General features: G+C 34.3%; 2 protein-coding genes across 2 annotated transcripts; both read right to left on the bottom strand.

The window, feature by feature from the left end:
• Window positions 1-5,854: 5,854 nt before the first annotated feature.
• On the bottom strand, window positions 5,855-8,903 carry LOC148200193 (glucan endo-1,3-beta-D-glucosidase-like). The gene has a single exon (XM_088113773.1). It carries the CDS (start codon window positions 8,410-8,412, stop codon window positions 6,187-6,189), a length of 2,226 nt encoding a protein of 741 aa, XP_087969899.1. The 5' UTR covers window positions 8,413-8,903; the 3' UTR covers window positions 5,855-6,186.
• A 13,205-nt stretch (window positions 8,904-22,108) lies between these two features.
• Window positions 22,109-24,593, bottom strand: LOC148200192 (glucan endo-1,3-beta-D-glucosidase-like). The gene has a single exon (XM_088114429.1). It carries the CDS (start codon window positions 24,576-24,578, stop codon window positions 22,386-22,388), a length of 2,193 nt encoding a protein of 730 aa, XP_087970555.1. The 5' UTR covers window positions 24,579-24,593; the 3' UTR covers window positions 22,109-22,385.
• Window positions 24,594-24,945: the final 352 nt, after the last annotated feature.

Below are 24,945 nucleotides of genomic sequence, written 5' to 3'. Positions count from 1 at the left end.
CAAAAACATGGAATCATTCTTTAGTCTAAATTAGTTAGATATTATACGATTGTCTAGGACACGAGTCTCTTGGGAAACGATATTCGGTCTTACCGGTTTTATTACTTGAACGATTTGGTACACTTGCCAAAGTCACAACAAGACTCTCATTTCCTCTCAAGAAAACCAACCAGAGACACAGAAACTCTTCCCTTGTGCTCAAATACTCAGAAATTCTTGAGACTTGTGTGTTCTTGTTCGGCTTGTGAAACTCTTGTCTGTGGAGCTGGTGAAGTGCTGCTACGGTGAAAGAGGAAATAGTCGGTTCATCCTTGGTGTGTCTAAGGAGGTGTTCAGAAGAGAATCATCCTTCGTGAAGTATTCGGAGGAGGTGTTCATCCTTCGTGAAGTATTCGGAGGAGGTGTTCATCCTTCGTGAAGTATTCGGAGGAGGTGTTCATCCTTTGTGAAGACTCAAAGGAGGTGTAGTTTCATCTCTTGTGGTATCAAGAGAGGTGGTTTCTAAACTCTTACAAATTGTATCTTTGTGATTGTAGTTTGTAATTGTTTTGTGATTAGTGAATTGTTTATCTTGTTTTGAGATAAGCGACTGGACGTAGGATTGGTAAGATCCGAACCAGGATAAAATCATCTGTGCAAATTTCTCTCAACCTTACTCTTGCTTTATTTGTCTTTATTAATTGCTAAGTAAGTTTAATTGAGTAGAAATTAAAAGGCACATGTTAGTATTAAAAACCCTCTTGGTTTGTTATTCCACGCTAACCATTCCGCTGCAGCCGATTCTGACAATGTACCAAATTACAAGTGCACAAATTGAATATGAGTAAGGTCAGAGCAGCAAAATCACAATTATGGTTTAGAAATCTCATGGAAAGGATGCAATTTCACTAATGATCAAACAAACACACTTAAGCTACCATTAAAATGAAATTAAAACAACAAAATAAACTTCAAATTGAAGATGAAACATCAACCGGAATTGCAACGAAAATGCATAAGTAAAACGGTAAAACGAATTAAAATTGCAATGAAAGTTGGAACAAAATTTGAGCATAAAACGAAACTGAATTAGAAATGGACAAACGAAAATGTAGGGAAGACAACCAAACAAAAACGCAATAGGAAAACGAGAATGAAAACAATAACACAACGAAAATTAAATTGAAATTAAAAATGAGATTCAATACATGAAAGAAGAATGAAGGCAAAAACCTAGAAGCCCCAAAAGGGGGAAGCTGAGCCTCTCAAAATCTCATTCAAGGGTTTTAAAAACCCTTTTCCCAATTCTGCCTTTCGTATGGGCCTCTCCTAAATCTACCAAAAAATGGGAATTTTACATTACATAATTAGTGTTAGCAAAAAGAAGAAGATGGACATCTTGCTTCAATAAAAGTTTTTGATGATGATGTTTCATAGAAAAGTGTTGAAGAATTAAAGAAGTTTTGGTTTCAATAAATACTTTGTAGACATAATAACTTAGTTGTTAATTGTAATCTATGTATTGTAATTAATATAGTAGTTCAAGGGTCGTAGAACTGAAGAAGCAGGAGTACTTATAAAAAGTATATTTTTCATAAAAATATGTGATAATTGATTAACACTTATGATAATCAATTATTAGTCGCAGTTGTGAATTTGACTCTTAATTTTCTGACCTAATTTTCAAATGCAAGAGTTTATAAATAATTAACATAACTTTAAAACAATTTTTCACTAAGAGTATTAGAGTTGTGTGCCTAATAAAAACTCTAAGTGTTTGTGAAAAGGGAGTTTGGTGCTTGTAGGAAGAAGTGATATTGCTTAGTGTGTCTTGGTGTAGTATACCTACAAAGCAGAGTCAAGTTGTTCATCCTTTTTTGCGTCAAAAAGAGGTGCCTTTCATATCTGTTAAAAGATGTGGTTTCTAATCTCAATCCTTATTTCTCTATTGTAAATTATTATTTATTTTAGTGGAAGGGTTAATCCCTCTTTCGAAGAGATTAAGCACTAGAATTAGGATCTTTTTATCCGAAAATATAAAAATTACCTCTGTAAATTTTCTCTTCCCTTCTCTCCTTTTTTTTATTTGTGTTTATTCAAATTAATTTTTCAGATTTTTTAAAGAAATTTTTAAAAGGAAAAATTTGTTAAAGAGAAGCAATTTTTTAATTAGAACCAATTTTTTAATTTTTTTTATTGCGCTTGTAGTCCTTGATCTAAGGGTTCAAACATCTTTCTTCTACTTCATTCGTGGGCTTCCAATGAACCAGAGAGTTCTTCCACAAAGACAATTGACAAGTCCTTTGACTCTTCTATGACACAAATGATGTTTTTGAAATCAGTTGATATTGATCTCAAGATTTTCTCCACAACCCAGCAAGTTGACATTTGATCTTATTCTTGCCGAGTTGATTTGCCACATTTACTACTCGAGCTATATACTCGGCCACCATCTTGTTGTCCTCCACCTTCAGACATTCGAACTCACCTCCAAAACTTTGTAGCCAGACTTGTCTGACACGATTGTCCGCTATGTATGCCACTTCTAGAATTTCCCACGTCTCTTATGAAGATCCCTCGTTTGCTATCTTCTTGAAGCATGTCTTGTCCAACGCATTGTATAAGAAGTACAAGGTTGTTCTATCTCTCACTTGTGTTTTTTTCAATGTGGTAATTTGTGTCACCGTATGGTCTTCATCCTCCGTGGGTTCTTAATACCCACCTTCCACTATATTACATACGCTTGGGATCTCAGTAAAACCTTCACTATAAACACCAATTATCATAATCAGTCTTTTATGAAAATTATGACACAATCATTAATTCCATTGACTACTTTAGCTATATCTTCCTTTTCAAGACACTCAAGTGCGCATTCAATGTTTACCTCGGTATTTCACTCTTTCTTACTTTTATCTCTCATCGATATTTAGAGTATAAAGCTTTGATATCACTGTGTTAAAATAACATCCCACTTAACACATTATTAATTCCTAAGAAACGTTGTTGCACACAGTCTGATATTTTATGCAAAACTGATGTAATAGCTTACATAGTAAATAAAACCTAACAACTAATACTAAATAAAACTTGAAACAAAATAAAAACGAAAAATCAGAACCCAACCTGGAAAAACTGAACGCACCAATATAATAAAAACAGAAATGAAAATAAAAAAAGTAATCCAAAATCGTGACAAACTGGACATGAAACGCACAACACAAGTAAAATTAACAAAATTATAATTGTACCCCTTAGTTTTAAAGTTTATCCAACATTCTAGAGAAGGAACCACTGACTTGGAAATCTTTAAAATCCATAGTAATGTAAAAGTGTTTCTCCCAAAATTCCTCCCTCCCAAGTTTCTAATCCCAGCTTTTTAATAAAACCTTTGACAATTAATCTATGACACTTCTGTGAAGTGCATCAGCTTTGTTGCTTCCAAATGCTACGTTTCAGCTCCCTCTAAAGTGCTTGCCAACTGTCTTAGATGCCAAGTCATCTTATAACTATTGGAGATCCTCACATCCCATCTACCAATGTCCAGTCAGCATCCAGTTCAGCTCTTATCACTCCAACGTGGTTAGTCCTTCATATGGAGCAACAAGCAAGGTTCCAACAGCAGCTTTTTTATGTTTTAGCGTAAGCTATTGATTCTTATGCCAGCAGCTTAGTTGTTCAGCTCCATCTCTTAATGGTAGCAACAAATCAACATTAAAAACACTTTCATATCAGAACATTACTTTCAAAGTCTATCTATTTACAATCTAAAATCTACACTATCAAAACTACGAATAAAAGGAATGTTATGTAACTACCTCTATGCTAACTAATAGAATATATTTATCGAAGAGATTGACACTAAAATATTATAAAAGAAACTATTCTAATGCAAATTCATAAAAATTAGTATTTCTCTGCTCTAAACTAAATATGATTTAAAAACTGAGTTTCTAGTCTAAAAACCCCTAAAAACATGCAAATGGCTTGGAAATTTTGTAACATATTGAATGTTTTCAGGAACAAAACCACAACTATCATGTCTAAAAGATTCAACAAGATTAGGCGATTTATTTGGGTAAATATTAGAATAAGATATTTTGGGCCTTTTATAATGGGATTTTATTTTGGTCTTGTGTTTGGACCATGGTTTGGACTTGGGTCTAGAAGGAGATGGGCCTTGTTTAGGTCTAGAGGCGCCAAAAGTTATGGTTTCTTAACCTATAGAAGCGTACACTTGCCTCGCAAGTCTCCTCCTTGTGCACTACATGGTGTAGAAAGTGTGACTTTCTTAGGTGGCAGGTCACACTAGAAGCATGCCTCTTGTGCCTCCAAAATTCTAGAGTTTGAATTCAAATTTGGCTCTCTTTTGGAGACCACTCTAGGGTTAGCTTGACCTATAAATAAAGGTATCTACCATTGTATTGTTCAACTTGAATTTGAGTAATGAAATGCTACCAAATTGCCTCTTCAAACACTTACTTAAGATTACCTTAGAATAGTGTTTTCTCTATACTACTCTAGTTTTCTTTTATGGGAGTTGGTCTCACCTCTCTCTGGGATTCTCTACCACATCAGTGAACCTAAACATTTCTCCTTCACCATTCAAAGCTTTTATGACCTTAATCATCCATGTAGACTCCATCTTGCACTCAAGTCTTCAAGGAGCTAGGAGGAAGGTCATCATGTGGTATCTAAAGCCATGGTTCTTCATGATTTTTTTAAAGAGATAAGTCATCCTCTTAGGTTTTCATTTGTTCGAGTTGTTCATTACTTCTTTTACATGTTTTTGTTGTTTCCACCAATTGAATTCTTGTTTTAAGTCTTCTTATTTTGGTTCAACTTTATTTCACTAGTTCAAAGAAAGGATACGACAACTGTTATACATTAAATATCAGTTCTATAAGTGAAACATATTAAGACGAAATAAAAAGAAACATAGTATTATACATAGATTATAAACCAAAACAAAAAGATCAACAATTTGCTTCGGTTAAAAAAAAATACTAAATCACAAATAAAAAATAAAAAATAAAATGATTATTTGATATTGATTCTACAAACAAAAACTATATACTCTTTCTAATTTAAAATAATTATTTAATATTAAAAGTCTTTTACTCCTCTTTTAATTTGAAAGAGTGAACTAATATAAATTTTATTTATAATTATTCTTCATTCTTTTTCTCTTTATATTTATCTTATAATGCATTTTCTTGGTCGTGAAATAAAAACTACAAATTCTAAAAAAATTTCAGATTAATAAGTGTTTTCACTTCAAGATTCTAAATTAAAAAATAAAAAATAAAAACTAGGATACTTCAATTCACTCCTCTTTTAAACTCCACCTTCTATTTTAATAATTGATGCATTTAAGTCCACAAATGACAATTTTTAAATCAATATATCACTTGTTATATTTATTTATAACATGTTTATCTAGCATTATATTAAAAGTTTGAACTACAATTTCCTATATAATTATAAGGAAATATTTAAAGTAGGTATAATCATACATGAGGTATAGAACTCAAACCCAGATATGACATATGTGGTTTGAAGAATTCTCGATATAATTATATATTTATCAACCTCATCTTCTAGATAATTATGTAACAATATTATATATATATATATATATATATATATTAAAAATATATATTATATAGTTATTCATACAAGGTATATGCATACGTAGAAAGCTTTTTATTCTGTATCAGGTGTAATAGAGCACCAACCCCAGACCGACCAAAAATTATATCAGTTGAATCTGAACAGAGGAGTGTAACATCAAAAGAAATTTATATATACAAATACAACTAAAGTCGATTCCTAAAAGTATAATGTCAAATATTTTCAGATGATAACTACCCCACAAAATTTACCAACATTGTTTAATGTGTTGCATACTTAACACACAAAATATCTCATTTAACTCTATCTTTACAATCATACTAATTATGAACTTTCACACTCTTTAATATGTTACCAATGAGGAAGTAAGAAAATCTAAGATTTTTTTTAAACGAACTATTTTGGCTTAACGCTCTTTGATCGCATTTTATACTCCCCTACGCGAGTCGCTGGTACCAACATATATGCTACATTGTTGCACACTAAAATATTGATGCCTCTGAAAGATTTTAGAATTAGCCAGTAAAATTTTGACCTTCTTAACACTTGGTGATGGATTACAGTTGAGAATGTTCAGTGGCAGTAATGGCCAAACCAGCATTGTTTTCCTTGACCAAATTCCTCCTCCACCTCACCCCTGCTTTGAATCCACCACAACAGATTAGACATTGAGTTTCCATCATCAAACACTTTCAAGCCTCTTACTTTCTGTAGTGCACTTTCTTTATCATAAGTTCCTTCCAAGGCATAGATAAACCCCTTCCACCCTTCTCCAACACATTTTCTGTTCAAATTGGGCACTGTCCACTCCACAAGTTCCTTCACATAACCAACATCTGAGAACAAGGCCTCGGTAATAGGAGAGAGTGGTAAAACATGAATACCAAGCCTGCACTCTCTCCATTGAGCAGGAGCAAACCATAGTCCACTATCTCTCTTGTTAGCCCACACAACACTTACCACCTTGTTTTCTTTGGTAAAATCTTCCTCATACAGTTTATGTCCCTCTCCCAAATGCCACCACATTTGAGCTGCATGAATTTCCAATGCTGCAAGTGTTGATCCGGTGGCTATAAGTTCAGTGTCACCATATGCTAGACCCATCAGTGCTGCAGAATAATATGCATTCACAGCTTCACTAGTACTCTCCTGATTTCTTCCATCTGCAAATTCAGTTAACCCTCCTGCCCAAGAGTGCAGTTTATACAGATCAAAGCACCTCAAACGCGTGTAATTAGAGTCTGGTCTTCTTCCCAAGTTCATGAAATCTGCCACAAGTGAATAGGCTTGAGGCTTGTACTTCCTTCCCCAAGCTGGATCAACCTTTGCAAGCACCGCAATTCCATAAAGAAAGTACCCCAAATTGTAATGATGATCATTATAAACACCAAACCCGAAATCTGCTCCTGAATCTTTAGACCCTTGTTTAGTAACAATCCCTCCCCATTTCCCATCATAGATAAAACCGTTTCCGCTGAAAGTTCCATCTAACCATGGCTCAATGATCTCCTTCAAGAAATTCCCAATCGTAGGTATCGCATCGAAAAAGGCCACTTCTTCAGCTATCAATGCCAACCTTGCTGCCCTTGCTATAATCTTCCCATAAAAGTAGCATGATGTTGTTGTTATTCCCAAGGGATTCAAAGCTTCCACTTCTTCAGAAAGCACTGAAAAAATCTCTTCATGGAATTCCTCTTTTATACCTCTAGTGGAATGCCAAGTAACTGAAACCGGATCGGTTTTCAACAACCAGGAGTCTCCAACAACACCAACAAGCTCTCCATCAATACTTCTAAATTTCAAATCATGCAGAACTGTAACACCACATTCACCATCATTCAAAAGCTGAAGATGAAGAGGGTGAGCTAGCATTAACAACTCCCCCCACCCTTTCTTTTCCCATGTATACTTTACACAGAACGGATTTGTGAATGCTGCATCCCCAGAGACAGGATAACAAGAGCTGAATCTATTAAGGATTACCTCGTACTTAGGGTCAGAATCAGGCAAGACTACTATCCTAATTATTCCAGAAAACTCGCCGGAAGTAATCTGAGAAAGGGTATGGTTTAAACTGATCGGCGAGGAAGTGTGAATGAGCCATGTTTGGCCATTGTTGAGCTGCAAGGTGTGTTTGGTGAGGGAGTTATTGGATGAGAGGGAAAGAATGGCATGCATGGTGGTGATGGAAAGCGGTGTGGGACATGTCACTGATGCTGTCACAAAAGGGCTTCCCCTGACAAGAAAGAACCTGAGGTTTGAAGAGGGAATGTCCAAAGTGACACTCATATCACTGAAGGAAGAGATCACATGCCTTGAGTGCGAGCCTGGAGTGGTTTTGCTTTCAGTGGAAGAGATGGTGATGTCAGGGTTGAAAACCTGTGCTATGAAAGAAGGGTTGAAGCTGAGAGAAGGGTAGGAGAGAGAGAGGGAGGAGTTTGAGGATTTGATGAGGTAAGGATGAATGTATTCAGGTGTGTCTCCGTTTTGAAGAACATAGTTTTGGAAGAAAGAGTTTGTAGGGAGTGGAGAAGAAAGAAGGTTTGGAGCAAAGAAAGTTGCAGGGTCAGGGAGAATTGTGGAGAGAGCTTGAGGGAAGAGAAATGGAGCATTTGGTTGCTTAGGAGGTGGCGGCGGAGATGGCGGCGGAGGAGGCGACGGAGGTGGCGGTGGAGGGGGCGGTGGAGGTGTAGATGAAGGAAGTGGAGGAGGTTGAGATGATGGCGGTCTTGGTCGGGGTTTACTTTTGAAGGGTTTTGTAATTTCTCTTTCGATTTTTCTTCCAAGTTTCTTAAACATGGTGAGTTTGGAGTTAGATTTTTGGAAGTGGATGTAGTGGAGGTTAAGTTAGTTGGAAATAGAAATAGAAAGGGTTGGTTACTGTGATTTATATACAAGAGAAAAATGAAGCTGAAAGGAAAAGCAAGGAATTTGAAAATTTATGAAGAAAGGGATTGTTTAAAGAGAATATAAGAATGTTCTTATGAGTGTGCATAGAAACAGAAAGTGTCAAAAAGGAAGAAATGATTCCATTATTTTGCTTGAGTGCAGAAAATGGGGTAGGGATCATTGAAAGATAGTTTAAGGTTTCTGGTGATTTAATGTGCAAGGAAGAGATGGCATAATGAGGTTGTTTTGGCATTTGATAAGCTACATTAAATTTTTTTTTTCTAGGTAGTATTTTTTTTTAATATTTAAGAGTTTATTTAATGTAAATATTTTTATGTTTTTAATTTTAATTTTATTAAAAGTAATATGATGTAATTTATTTTATTAAATTAGTGCTGATATTGTTTGAAAGGTAATTATTTTGATTTTTCTAATATCAACTCATCCCACCTCTATAATTGTCTCTCAAGATGGTAGAAACAGCTGTGGTTAGGGAAGTTCAAAGACTTTCTACTATCAAAACAATTATACTATAATTGATAAAGTTTATGCTTTGCTTTATACAATTAAATCACATCGTCTAATAAAAATAGAAAAACTAAGCACCCAGCAAGTCTTAGATACATGCAAGGCAACTTCTTTCTTCACACCATATTTTTTTCACTTCTATAGTTTCTAATTGTCTGTGGTTAACATTCATTTCAGATTGTAAAGGTTGAAATCTATATTCCATTTTATATAATTTAAAAATTTATTTTGAATTATATAATTTAAAATTTAAATATACTTTAAATTGTGCAATTCGAAAATATATTATAAATTATACAATTCATACATCAATAATCTAAAATATGTTTTTGGATATAAAAATGTTTCTTGAATTTGTCAATTTAAAATAATAATACATAATATATTTTTAGATTAGATAATCTAAAAATATATTTTAGATTGTCCAATCCATATATATTTTCAAATTAATTATATATTTTAAAAGTATATTTTTACTTTAAAAATATATTTTAAATTGTACCCTCCAAATATATTTTTAAATTACATAATCTAAAAAAACATTACAATAATATAGCTATATATTATGTAATTTGAAAATGTTGTCTTATATTATAATTTGAATACATTCCCAAATTACTGAATATGGATATGTGTTTCCAGAATTTATTTTTAGATATAAAAATATATTTCAAATTAGTTACTCTAAAATATATTTTAGATTTTACAGTTTAAATATATTTTTAAATTATATAATTTAAAAATAAATTCTTTAAATATATATTTTAAATTATATAATTTAAAAAAATTCTTTAAATATATATTTTAAATTATATATTGTTAAATTATATAATCTAAAAATACATTTTAATTTGTACAATCCAAAATATAATTATTTATTATATAATTTGAAAATATATTTTTAATTATACAATTTGAATATATTCCCAAATTACTGGAAATGCATTATAATTTGTTGCAGAACAAAATTCAAAGTTTATTTCTACATGTAAAAATATATTCCAAATTACTTAATTTGAAATTCCAAAATGTCTTTCTGTATTCTGATTCAAAAAAGTATTTTAGACCGTACGTTTCCAAATTTTACCATCTAAAAATTTAAAGCATAAACAATTTAGATTTTTCCAATAAGTTGCGTAGATAGAAGAAAAACCATAAAAGACAAAAAAAAAAGAAAATCTTGTAGTCGTCACTCCCTCACCTCCTTATTGTTGTCATGACTATTCTTAAATTGTGTAGATTGATTTAACAAAAAGTGAATAAATGAATTTGAAGAGATTTGAGGGTGAATCAAATCTAGGTGAGTTAAAGTGAGTTTAAAAGTAAAATTTATGAAAATTAATGTAGGATTTAATCGATGTCATAGATAAAAAATTGTTTAATGGGTAAAAATTAAATATTACTAAAATACCCTTGGTAGTAAAAGTAATATAAAAGTGTAATTATTAATATTATATATAATTGTAAAAATTATTATAAAAAGAGAAAAAAATAAAAATTAATTTTTAACATGAAAAAAATTGCATTATTTTTATTATTGTTATTGTAAGTGTTTTAGAAAAGAGAGAAAACAAGAACTTCAGAGAAAGCAGAAAGTGAATGAATATCAGTAGTGAGTGTAAAGTACAACGAAAGTAAAGTATTTATACAAAGAGGAAGAGAGAAAAAGAAATCAGAATTAACAAAACTTATTCTAAAACACTGTAACCGAACGGTTTTCGAGTGTTTAGTCGTTCGGTAGTCTGCAGACGTTCGGTAGTCGGCAGTCATTCGGTGGTCTTTAGCTCTTTGCAGCCGCTCGGCAAGATCCTGTTGTCCACAACTGTTCAGTAATATGCAGATGTTCGGTGGTCCTTATCTCTTTGTAGTCGCTCAGCAAGATGTTGTTGTCCACCGTTCGGTAACAATAGAAGAAGATATTTGTGAAGGTCTCTATCACCCTCCCTCAAGATGTCATGAACATGGATATTATGCATGTTTAGCTTGGAAGTAATAGTATTAAAAGGAGAAGGATAAAGAGATTTGGTGAAAACATCTGCAACTTGATTGGTAGAAGAAACATGAAGAAGCTTGATGAGACCATAAGCTTTTGTCTAGTAACGTGGCAGTTTATATCTATATGCTTGGTTCTCTCATGAAAGGTGGGATTCTTGGCAATGTGGATAGCAGAATTGTTGTCACAATAGACTAAGTAAGGAGTCGAGCACGGTATATGCAGATCTTTTAAAAGATATTGCAGTCATTGTAGTTAGACAAGTTAGACAAGCTAAAGACCTGTATTCGACTTTAGAAGAAGATTTGGAAACAGTGGTTTGTTTCTTTGATTTCCAAGAGATAAGAGCAGTTCCAAGAAAGACGCAAAAACCAGAGATGGATCTTCTAGTGGTAGCACAAGTAGCCCAATCAGAATTAGAGTATGCATGAATGCGGAAGGAATTATTAGCAGCATATAACAGACCAGAAGCACGAGCATTCTTTAAGTATCTAATGATCCTCATGGCTTGTTACATATAAGGTTGACGAGGAGTAGAAACAAACTGGCTAAGTTGTTGGACGGCAAAAGCAATGTCGGGTCGTGTATTAATGAGATAGAGTAGTCGTCCAATAAGACGCCGGTAAGAAGAAGGATCTGTGAGAAGGATGCCTTCATCAGCATGAAGTTTGATAGAAGGATCAACAGGTGTGGGAGCAGGTTTACATCCTAACATACCAGCTTCAGAAATCAATTCAAGTCATTATTTTCTTTGATTGATACATATTCTAGCTTTAGATCTAGCAATTTCAAATCCTAGAAAATATTTGAGATCTCTAAGATTTTTAATGTGAAACTTGTTGTGGAGATGATCTTTGACAGTAGTGATTTCAGACAAGTTATTTCTAGAAAGAAGGATATCATCAACATAGACCAGAATAATGATGATAGTAGAGGGAGAATGTTTGATAAATAAAGAGTGGTCGGCAGAGCTTTGTGTATACCCGATAGAAAGTAATTCTGATGTGAGTTTGTGATTCCAATTTCTGCTGGCTTGTTTTAAACCATAAAGAGACTTTTAAAGCTTGCAAACGAGATTAGGAGTAAACGAGATTAGGAGTAGACGAACAAAGACCAGGAAGAGGCTTCATGTATATTTCTTCAATTAAATCACCATGAAGAAAAGCAATGTCAACATCCAATTGATGAAGAAACCATTTGTTGACGACAGCAAGAACAAGAAGAAGGCGAACCGTGGTGATTTTAACAACAGAGGAAAATGTTTCATAGTAATCCAATCCTTCAGTTTGAGTGAAACATCTTGCCACTAAACGAGCTTTATATCTGTCAATAGAGCCATCCGCTTTATGCTTGATACGATATACCCAACGACAACTGATGGGTTTCTTATCAGCAGGGAGATTCACCAAAGTCCATGTTTGGTTTCTTTCAAGAGCAACAAGTTCAGAATTCATAGCCTGCTGCCAACATTCAAACTTGCTAGCCTCTTTAAAAGAAAAAGGTTCAATTTGTGCAGAAATATGAAAGAAGCGTGGTTAGAGGAACAATTAGCATAAGAAAGGAACAAATGCATGGGATACGGGGTAGTATGGGATGAGGTAATGCTAGAAGTAGTACCACAGTAGTAATGATCTAAATATTTAGGTTTAGTTTTGTTTCTAAGAGAAACTCTTTGTTCAACAGTAGGAATAATGATACTATCAGAAGTATGATGAGAAGTGTTACTAGGTGGATAATTTGGGATAGTGGAAACAAGTGTCAGATTTGGAAAATCAAAAAGAATAACATCATAAATATCATCAAGTGTAGGAGAGGAAGGTGAAGTGAAAGAATTTTGATAGGGAAAAATATGTTCATGAAAAATGACATTTCGTGAAATAATAGTAGAATGTGAATGCAGATCATACAACACAAACCCTTTGATTCCAGATTTGTATCCAAGAAAAATGCATTTGTGGCTTCTGGAATCAAGTTTTGTGCGTCCTGCAGTAATAGAGCTGGAGTATGATAAGTATCCAAAAACTTTCAGATTTGAAAAATCAAGTTTGAAGGAATAAACTAGTTCATAAGGAGATTTATTTTGAAGAAAAGGTGTTGGCAGTCTATTAATAATACGAATGGCAAGCTTTATAGCATAAGACCAAAAAATGTTAGGAACTTTAGATTGAAAGAGAAGAGATCGACAAACATTGAGAATGTGTTGATGCTTCCTTTCAACAATACCATTTTGTTGGGGAGTAGCAACACAAGTAGTTTCATGAAAAATGCCTTTAGTGGAATAAAAATCATTAAGAAGAAATTATTTTCCATTGTCAGATCTTATAATTTTAAGTTTACAAGAAAATTGGTTTTCAGTTAAAAGAATGAAGTTTTGAAGTAAGGATTTAACATCAGATTTGTGTTTCAAAAGAAGAAGTCATGTGAAACGACTATAGTCATCTACAATGGTCAAAAAATATTTATATCCATCAGTGGAAGTAATAGAAAGGGGGCCCCAAATATCAACATGAATGAGATGAAAGAAACAAGGAGATTTAGTTTTGCTAACAGAAAACTAAAGACGTTTTTGTTTTACAAAAGCACAAGCATCAATATATTGAAAAGAAATATCAGGATATTGAGAAGCTAATGTTTGGAAAATTTTATTTGAAGGATGTCCAAGTTTCATGTTCCACAGATTACAAGAATCACTAGAGCTATTATGAAAAGCAGAATGAAAGACGTTTAATTTTGAAGTATTTATGGTATTATTACTAAGAAGATAAAAAAAGGCCTTTATATTTCTTAGCTACTCCAATCATTTGGTAAGTATCCATTTGCACAATGAGACAACTATTTTGATGAAAGACAATGAAAGAATTATTGGAATGTAACAGTTTAGAAATAGAAATAAGATGAACAGAGAAATTGGGAACAAATAGAGTATTGTGCAAAACCAAATTGCTTAAAATAATTGTCTCTGAGAATTTAGCAGTAACAAAATTATGATTTGGTAAGCATATAAAGCGGTAAATAATTAAAAAGAAATTTTGAAGAACATATATGATCAATAGCTCCACTATCTATAATCCAAGAAGAAAAATTGAGTGTAGAAAAAGAACCTGATGACTGTGGAGTGCATTGATTAACGCTGGCCTCCCTAGGAGTAGGAGTGCATTGAACTTGGGTTTTATCAGTGGAGAAGTCATTGGAGGTGTGTGAAACGCCATCAGTCAAGTTGGTAGTGGGATTGGAGATAGTAGAATTGGGTTTGATGGTGGGTTTATAACCTTGAGGAAGGTCATATTTGATCCAGCAATTGTCAGAGGTGTGATTGATTCTTTTGCAATGATCGCAGTATTTGATAGGACCACCAAATTTAGTAGTACGTCCTCATCCACGACCAAAAAACGCACCATGAGAGGTATTAGAAGTCTTGGTCTGAGGGTCTTGGAAATTGAAATTAGCCATTGAATCTTGTGGAATTTGTGCGGAGGAATTGTGAAATTCTCGTTCTTGTTGAAGGACCAAAGAAAAGGTTTTAGGGAGAGTCGGCATGAGTTCCATTAGCATGATTTGAGAACGGACTAGAGAAAATTCATCGTTTAATCGAAGGAGAAACTTGATGACAAAATAATCGTTGCGCTCTTGTTGAATCTTGGTCAATAAGTCACAATTACAAGGAGAATTACAGGTGCAGACAAGAATGGTCTTATACAGAGAAAGTTCTTTCCAAATTATTTGAAGACGAGTATAATACTGAGAGACAGTTGAATCACCTTGTTTGCAAGATTGAAGTGCTTCTTGGAGAGCAGCGATGCGAAACTTATCGCCATGAGAAAAACGTTGAAGGAGATCGGTCCAAATCTCGTACATAGAATCCATCCACATAACAGATTGTTTGATGGGTAGAGTCATGGAGCGTGTCAGCCATGAGATCACCATCTTGTTGCATCTTTTCCAGGCTTCGTGAAGAACATCATCAGGAGGAGGGCAAGAAATACTACCAAGAATGAATTTGTCTTTATTCTTGGTTTCAAGAGCGACAAGCATATCGTGCCGCCATTGTTGATAATTGGTGTTAGAGAGAGGAGGATTGACAAGAACGAGAGTTGGGTTCTCACAAGGATGAAGAAACAGAGGGTGGGCAGGACTAGAAAGATTATCGGTGGTAGAATTTGAGAAAGCTATGAGAAGAGAACAGGAGATGAAGAAAGGGGCAAAAGAATAACCCTAATTATTTTCTTTCTTCTGATACCATGTAAGTGTTTGATAAAAGAGAGAAAACAAGAACTCCAGAGTGTCACAACCGGAATCGTGACGGGACGACGATCCAAAAAAGAAACGATTTGAAAAAGAGATTTTGGAGTCGTCACCATAAATTATTTTGGAAAACTACTTGAAAATCATAAAAAGATAAGGCATGGTCTGTGAAAACCAGATTCTGGGTTCGGGAGTCGATTACGCGTAGGGAAGATATCAGCACCCTACCATGTCTTCCCGAAGGCAGTACGTTTAACTAAATACGCGAATGTGATGTGGTTTTCAAAATATTTAATTATCCCCAAAAATAAAACTCTAAAGAAACAAAATATATTTTTTAGTTTTTTTAGCCCGACAAGGATTGACCTCGCTCCTACGTATTCTCATTCAGAATGAGAAATCAGGGTTATATAGTTCTTTTGAAATTGTTTGAGAAGTTTGCTTGCAAATTATTTGAAAATTTGTTTTGAAATGATTTTGGATTTTTGGGAAGTGAACCTGACAAAGACTAGCTTTGTTCCTACCTATCTCCACTTTTGATGGAGAATCAAGGACCACGTAGTTCTGGCTGAGAGATTGTATGTTGTTTGAAAATGTGGATATTTTTAGTTTTTGAAGATTTTATATTTTTGGTATTTTTATATAAGAAAGGGAAAAGGTTTTTTAGCACAAGGACGATGCGAGCGATCACACATGTGCTTAACCTTTAAAACATTCTTTGGTATTTTTTTTATAAAAGAAAGAGAAAAGGTTTTTAGCACAAGGACGATGTGAGCGATCACACATGTGCTTAACCTTTAAAACATTTTTTGGTATTTTTTTTATGTAAAAGAAAGAGAAAAAATTTTTAACACAAGGAGGATGCGAGCGATCACACATGTGCTTAACCTTTAAAACATTTTTTGGTATTTTTTTTTATAAAAGAAAGAGAAAAGGTTTTTAGCACAAGGACGATGCGAGCGATCACACATGTGTTTAACCCTTTTTTACAAAAAAATATTTTTGTTGTTTTTAATATTTATATATTCAAAAGGTAGATAAATATTTAGAAAAAGAAAAATAGAAATAAGGAATAAAAAAATAAATAAATAAATTGATAAAATAAAAGTAAAACAAAATAAGAAGTAAAAAAAGAAAAATAAAAAAATAAAATAATAAAAAGGGTGTGGAGGTGCTTAAATGAGAAAAGGGAAGTCTTCAAACCATTTTTATAAACAGACTAGGCTCAAGTCCAAAAGCAAAGGAGGTGTGAACCAAAGATACAGGGTGTGGAAGGAAGAAAATGTTTGTTTAGACAGAATGGGCTTAAGCCCAAAGAGAAAAGGCGACAAAGAGGGTGCAAGGAGGGAAAGGTTTTTTTCTTTAGGAACAGATTGGGCTTAAGCCCAAACGAAAAGGGGTGCGAAATGGGAACCAAGGGGTGCAGAAAAAGAGTTTTTTTTTTTAATTGGTTTGGCCCAGCGCTGGCTGAGGCATTGCCCACCCCAATCTCAGAATCCCCTTTAGGGGTTTTCACATCCTCCCCTCATTTCTCACTCACTCAACTCAAGCACATCGGAGACTCAAAGTCTCATTCTCTCGAAGACAGGCCTTCTTCCGCATCGAGCCGCTCCACCTTTTACTCTGGAAACAAACTCAGGGAGAACATTCTCCCTTGTCACCCTCCTATTTGGCACAGCTCGAAGGCATGGGTTTCCCCTCTCTCTCCTTCTCTTCTTCACTCACAACCCAAACTCACCGTCGATACACACGATTGACGCCGGCATTCGCCTCGGCTCCGCCACCAACAGCCTAGGATGCCATCACTGACGCTACCTTGTTTTTCTTTCTTTCGATTTGGGCTTGCCTTCTTACAGATCCACCACCGCTAGATGCGACTCCTTACCGGTACCATTGATCATCATCACTAGACCATGATGTCATGATTGGAGAGGTAGTGTTTCTTGCTTGAGGATTCAATTTTGTTGGGGATTGGAGATGAACAAAAACATTGAAGATTGTGGAAAATCGGAGAGCTCGTGCTGCTCTATGTCTTCGAAGAGGAGAGATCGAAAATGAATTTTCACAACTTCATTGTACAAGGTGTGCATTGGAACGTGCTTGTGTGCGTATGAGTGTGAATGTGATAATTGATTCTCTGTTTTTCAAGTGATGGGATACAGCAAGGCCATGTTTATGGTGCTAGAGTTGGGGATGAATGAGTGGCAAGGGAGGGCACAAAAGCAAACCAAAAGTAACAGACAATATATACCCCGATATAATTACATCTTTAGTCCAAATTGAGCAAGCAAACCATGCCAAGTGTTATCAAATCAAATAGAAGCAGATATCAACCTAATACAAGCATACAACAACCATCAATGACCCAAACATTCATAGCATATGAGCAATTTAAGAGTGAAGACTTACCTTTCGCGTTCTAGCTTTTCCTTGCTTCATAAGTGTCCGCGAGCTACGACAATGAAAGTGTTAATGAGAGTGGATTATGGTTGATGGTGAGGGTCTTGTTGTGTGAATGCAAGATGGGAAATGATGGGTCCTCTAGTTTTGAGTGTGTTGAAGAAGATGGGAGGGTAAATCCCAGATGAACTAATGATGAGGAGGCCCTTTTCTGTGTCAGTGAGAAATATGTGTTATGTGTATGAAGAAGGATCCATTTTTCTTTTTGTTTCCGTGAAAAAAAATTTTCTGGGATTCCCCTTTGCTTGGTAGATGATAAGAACGTATCCCTTAGGATTTTCCCTTTCCTCCTAGTCTTTTTTCTCTTTTTATGTTTCAATTGGATCAATTGGTCAAAGCAAATCAGAGATCCTTTGCCCCTTGATGTATGATTGTAGCTCTGAGTAGGGATTTTTGGGTTTATACACTGTGAGCACCTTGTTGTAGGGGAAACAGTCTTCTATATTAAGTATGCTGTGAGTTGTGGTATGTCGTAGGAAAGAGAGCTTAACTCGTGCTTGTCTAGACTGAGAATGGGGAAAAACACAAGTTTGCTATTCCTAAAAGGCTTGACTATTGTGTTTTTCTTCTTTTTTTTAAATTTTTTATGTTAAACCAAAAGAAGATAAAAATAAAACTAAACAACTAACGTAAAAAGAAAAAAAGAAAAAAATGAAATAACTCTAAATAATAAAAAGTAAAATAAAATAAAAATAGAATTAAAATAAAAAATAATAAAATAAGATAAAATAAAATAAAGTAAAAACAAAACATATATTATTTAGTCACCCGGACGAAATTGAGTGTTGACACAGAGAAAGCAGATAGTGAATTAATATGAATAGTAAGTGTAAAGTATTTATACAAAGAGGAAAAGAGAAAAAGAAAACATAATTAACAAAACTAACAAAACTTATTCTAAAACACTATAACCGAACGACTTCCGAGTGTTCAGCCGTTCAGTTGTCTGCAGACGTTCGGTAGTCGGTAGTCATTCGGTGATCTTTAGCTCTCTGCAGTCACGTGACAAGATCCTATTGTCCACAGTCATTCGATAATCTGCAGATGTTCAGTGGTCTTCAGCTCTTTATAGTCGCTCGGCAAGATGATGTTGTCCATCGTTCGGTAACAACAGACGAAGAGATTTGTGAAGGTCTCTATCAGTTATTATTAGGTTTAATCCTTTCGAATGTCCCTATTTGTGCAGAATCGTCTCAACTAGGTCCTCGTATTCTTTTTTATCTCACTTAGGTCCCTATTTATGTAAAATTGAATCAATTAGAACCTTGCCGTTAATTTTAATGAACGACGTTAAAATTGTAGTAAAATAGGATGCTGACTATGCATGTGTGAGACTGGTGGCAGAGTTACGTGGAATTTAATTATTTTAAATTTTTAAAAACTATCATCTTCCTCTTATGAATGACTGAAACTTCTTCAGTATATGTATTCCTAAAAACCAGAAAAAACTAAATTAATTTCTGTAAGCACACGCATATCCATTCAATATAAGCGGAATCCAATAACAAAAGATGCTGCATAATGAATGTCATGTTCTGGATGACAGCAAAAACCAAATTAATTTCTATTCCTAATTAATTTCTTCATCAGATTAAAATTGGATTTTTGATTCTAATTTTCCACAGAGAACTCAAATAAGGGTTCAGACTTTGTATTTTTAGAATCTGGAAAACCCAACCTTGGCTAGCTTTAGAAACCTTTTTTTTTTTCAGTTCGTCCTCTTTTTCTTTTATGTGAGCCACCAGAAGCTTCAAGCTTCTTCTTCTCTCTAATCTCGCGGACCACCCAACCTTGGGAAAAACCATCCTTGGCTCGTGCTTAGGGGGTGATCTCGCGAAGACGCGGCGGAGGAGCGACGGAAAGGCGTCGGAGGCGCGACGAAAAGGCGTCGGAGGCACGTTGACAATTGTTATTCTTCTTCCCTCCGTTCTGATTCGTGGCAAGGAGGAAGCTTCCTTCTCCTCCTCTTCTTCTGTTTTTGATTGGGTTCCGTAGAGGTTTCTGTGTCGATACCTGATTTTTGCGAACTGAGATTAAGGTTTTCACTTCAAATCGATTTAGGAAATCCTAGGTTCCCTCTGTATTCGAAATTTGGTTGGGATTCTTCTTCCTTGTAGATCGACGGTGAGGGCTTCTGCGTTTTGCAGCGAGGGTTCGGTTGGAGATTTTGAGGGTTTTGATTATTGCGTTTTTGGATGTTATTGAGATTTGGTTTTTCCATTGCAGGTTGATGATTGCAGTTTGATATTCGCCTCTCGAACTGAGGGTTTCTGGCTTGCTATCTGATTCTTAGTTCTTCTCATAAGAGGAAGATGATAGTTTTTTAAAATTTAAAATAATTAAATTCCACGTAACTCTGCCACCTGTCTTACACATGCATAGTCAGCATCCTATTTTACTACAATTTTAACGTCGTTCATTAAAATTAACGGTAAGGTTCTAATTGATTCAATTTTACATAAATAGGGACCTAAGTGAGATAAAAAAGAATACGAAAACCTAGTTGAGACGATTTTGCACAAATAGGGACATTCGAAAGGATTAAACCTTATTATTATTATTATGTTTATTATTATCATTATTATTATATATATTATTTTAATTTTCTACAGCTATTTATAAAACTTATGATTAAGTCACTATGAAATAAAATGAAAACAAAAATAGAAAATGACTCTGACCTCATCCCATATATGAATGAATGGTATTTAAGCGAAAAATACCCTAATTTATAAAGTATGACTTGATTAACAAAAAGTTTGTTTTTATAAAGATTTTACATTTATATATAAAAAAATTAATTTGATAGATGTGGTTACTTTATGTGCTTCCTAGGATGCTGCCCCTAGAGATATTCATAAACTGCGACTAGGTGAGTACCGGCTGAATTCATGAAAGCAGAGGTAATATGAGGGTAACTTAAACATTCGATCATGAATTATTTCAAATCTGCGCATATCATCAAAGATTGAAAAATTCACTTATCTCGCTTTTCGTCGCTTTCAATCGCTCACTAATCATTTCAAATGAACATGAAATCAGTTTAAATTTTGTTTCCGTAAATTCATGTTAACCGTACAATCGTTGAAAGTCAACACGACTTTACTGTCACAAACGAAATTAAGGAAGAAAGTATTTCAGGAAGAAAGTATTTGAGACTATATATTATAAAGAAAAATGACTGTCGAAAAACATAATTTAGAAGTAAAAAAACAATTGTGTAATCTAAAAGTTAAAAATGAATTATGAATTGCACAATAATAATAAAATTATTTTATGCCGAAAAATAATTCATGGATTACGAACTATGAAAGTTAATTTTTAAGAATAAAGTAAAAAAAATAATTGTATTTATAAAAGTGTAGAAGAAAAATATTGGTGGTGCAAAAACAAATTCCCATTTACAAATTGATTCAGGGTGATAAAGTCCAAGGAATGCACACGGGCCGAAAGATATCATTAGAAAGAAGGAAAAAAAACATAGCATTGTTTGTAAAATTCTGTTAAGTTCCCACTATATGGTACATGTAAATCAGGTCAATCATACATTTTTTTTTTAAGTTTAAATAACATAAATAAATTTTGTGCTCCTAATTATTACATATTTTTATTAAAATATCCAACAAATTATTTTTCTAAATTAAGTGCTTGATAAATTATAAAATTTTAATCTAAGTCTATAAACAAAATATTCATTTATAATTTGTTCTTAATCTTATTTTATATCTTTTAATTAATCTCTAAAATATTTTTAAACTTCTCTTTTGATTATTTATTTATTATCATAATAACCTACATATTTTTCATCATATAATAATGTGTATTATATATATATATATATATATATATATAACAAATTTAACTTAATAAAAATTTAATTAAAAATATCTGAATAGAAGAATTGATAAAAGTAATAAAAGAAATTGAAACTCAAATGTATTAGATAACTAATTTAAAAAATATTATACATTCAAAATAAAAAAAGAATCATATATTAAAGACTTAAAATTTATTTAAATCAATTTAAATTAAAACACTTAATATATTTTTAAGTGTTATTTTATATTTTGTGGTGTAATATAAACACTTAAGAGATCAGAATGATGTAATGAAAAATTATGTGCAAACAAATAGTTTTGCTTTGAAAAAAAAAACACACACACACACACATATATATATATATATATACACACACACACACCTACTTTAAGAATAATTTATAACTTTATCTTGATAAAAATGAATGTATTTGATTTTAATTTAGATTCACACAATATCAATGTTTTTAACAATTTGCAATATGCATTTACGTGTTGCATCTTACATACGTATAAGATACTTATAGGATTGTATCTGTGCATCATTCGAGTTTAGACTATAGAGTGCATTCAACAGCTGCCTGAACTTTTCAAAATTGAAATGCAAAAAACATCACAATAGAAAAGTGAAGGCAAGATGCTAGGCTAAAACTAAAGAGCTTAAACCATATGTCCTCATGACAGGGATGGCAGAGAATGATTGCTAAGTCCACACAACACACAGATTTTACCAAATAGAAACTGTAACAAACAAATATCAACCATACACAGAAATTTATTCATGTACAATGTAAGAAACTATCATAATTTCTCTCTGAATTACCTGAAAATCATAAACAATACTAGTGGCAGTAATGACCAAACCAGCAGTGTTTTCCATGACCATATTCCTCTTCATCACTTCTGCTGTGAATCCACCACAAGAGATTAGTCAATGAGTTTCCATCATCAAATCCATTTAAGCTTCTTATCCTCTGCAATGCACCTTCATAGTCATAAATTCCCTGCAGTGCATAAACAAACCCCTTCCATCCTTCTCCAACACCTTCCCTGTTCAAGGCTGGCAATGTCCACTCCACAAGATCCTTCGCAAAATCAACATTGGAAAACAACACTTCAGAAATGGGCAGCAACGGCAACAGTTGAATCCCAAGCCGACATTCTTTCCACTCAGGAGGTGCAAACCATAGTCCACTGTCCCTCTTGTTAGCCCACAAAACACCAACTACCTTGTTTTGCCTCTCAAAATCTTCACCATAGAGATTATCTCCCTGTCTCACATGCCACCACATTTGAGCTGCATGAATCTCCAATGCTGTGAGCGTTGATCCAGTTGCAACAAGATGTGTGTCACCATACGCCAGACCCATCAATGCAGCCGAATAGTATGCATTAACAGCTTCACTGGTACTCTCCTGATTCCTTCCATCAGCAAACTCAGTTAACCCTCCAGCCCATGAATGTAATTTATAAAGGTCAAAACACCTTAGTCTTGTGTAGTTCGAGTTTGATCTTCTGCTCAATGTCATAAAATCTGCCATGAGAGAATAGGCTTGAGGCTTATACTTCCTACCCCACACTGGATCAATCTTTGCAAGCACTGCAATTCCATAAACAAAGTATCCCAAATGATAATGGTGATCATTGTAAATTCCAAACCCAAAATCAGCACCAGCATCAGTGGACCCTTGTTTGGTAACAATGCCACCCCATTTCCTATCATACAGGAATCCATTCCCACTGAAAGTCCCCTCCAGCCACGGCTCAATGGTTTCCTTCAAATACTTCCTAACCTTAGGAATCACATCAAGAAAACACATCTCTTCAGCTATCAAGGCCAACCTTGCAGCCCTTGCAATCAGTTTCCCATAAAAATACGACGAATTCGTTGTTATTGCGGATGAATTCAGCCCCTCAACATCATTCACAAGCGCCGAAACAATCTCATCCCGGGATTCTTCTCTCACACCCCTGATAGAGTGCCAAGTCACAGAAACAGGATCAGTTTTCAAACTCCATGAATCACCAACAATCCCAACAAGGTCCCCATCAATGCTCCCATACTTAAAATCACTCAGAACATTAACATCTTCACAACCACCATCAGCCAAAAGCTGAAGATGGAGAGGGTGAGCCAACATCAACAAATCACCCCACCCTTTCTTCTCCCACTTATACTCCACACAAAATGGCCTGGAAAACACAGCCTCACCACTAACAGGGTAACAGGAACTGAACCTGTCAAGCACAGCCTCATGCTTGCAATCAGAATCAGGCAACAGGGCAATCCTAATTATGCCAGAAAACGCATCAGAAGTGATCTCAGAAAGCCCATGACTCAACCTAATCGGCGAAGAAGCATACAAAATCCAAGTCTGGCCATTGTTGAGGTGAAAAGTGTGCTTGGTTAGGGAATCACTGGAGGAAAAGGAGAGAATGGCGTGGATAGTGGTGATGGAAAGAGGGGTCGGTTGAGTCACAGAGAATGTCAAAAAGGGGCTGCCCCTAACAAGGAAAAACCTCAAATTGGAAGAAGGGATGTCCAAAGTGACACTGAGATCATTGTGGGAAGAGATGGTGTGGTTGAAATGGGAAAGGTGGGATTTTTGAGAGGAAGAAATGGTGAGATCAGGGTTGAAGACCTGGTATGTGAAGGAGGGGTTAAAGAAGCGAGATGGGTATGAAAGCGAGAGAGAAAAGTTTGAGGGTTTGATGAGGTAAGGGTGAATATACTCGGGTTGATCACCATTTTTCTGGGTAAAGTTTTGGAAGAAAGAGTTGGTGGGGAGTGGATTTGAGAGAAGGTTTGGGGAGAACAAATTGGAGGGATCAGGAACAACAGAGGAATCAACATGCGGAAACAGAAAAGGAGAATGTTTTCTAGTATGAGACATTGTTTTTGTTCTTGTTGACAGTAATGGAAGAGGTAATGGAGATGCAGGTGATGGTGGTGGTGGGCTTTTATACGGTTTGGACCCTTTCTTAGGGCCACTTGTGAAGGCTGTGCTAACCTTGCGTCTAAGTTTTTTCAACATTTCTAGGTTGTTGACTAAATCTATGCTTGCAATATAATATTATTTTGTTAATATTTTAGTTTTAAAGAAAAACTAATTATTAGAAACCTTCTTGCAAAATTATAATAAGGACAATATTCGGAAGCTTAACTTGAATTTTTAAATTTGATATAAGTAAGCGTTTGTTTGAAAGTTTGGTGTTTTTTATAATTGATTAATTGTATATTAGTATATTATTGTAATCTATTATAAAAATATGATTTTAAGATAAAACAAATTCACTTAAATGAAAAAAAAGGAGTTTTTACAAGTGAACAAGCTCTAGAGAAGATATGATTTTGGTAAGGAGAAACAAAGAGTGATTATTGTGACAACTAAAATGGGTGGA

Source organism: Vigna umbellata, chromosome 4 (assembly GCF_029865625.1).
Source record: "Vigna umbellata cultivar VRB3 chromosome 4, Vumbellata_1.0, whole genome shotgun sequence".
NCBI lineage: Eukaryota > Viridiplantae > Streptophyta > Magnoliopsida > Fabales > Fabaceae > Vigna > Vigna umbellata.
Note: the sequence above shows the minus strand (reverse complement) of the source record. Positions and strands in the feature narration are given on the sequence as shown.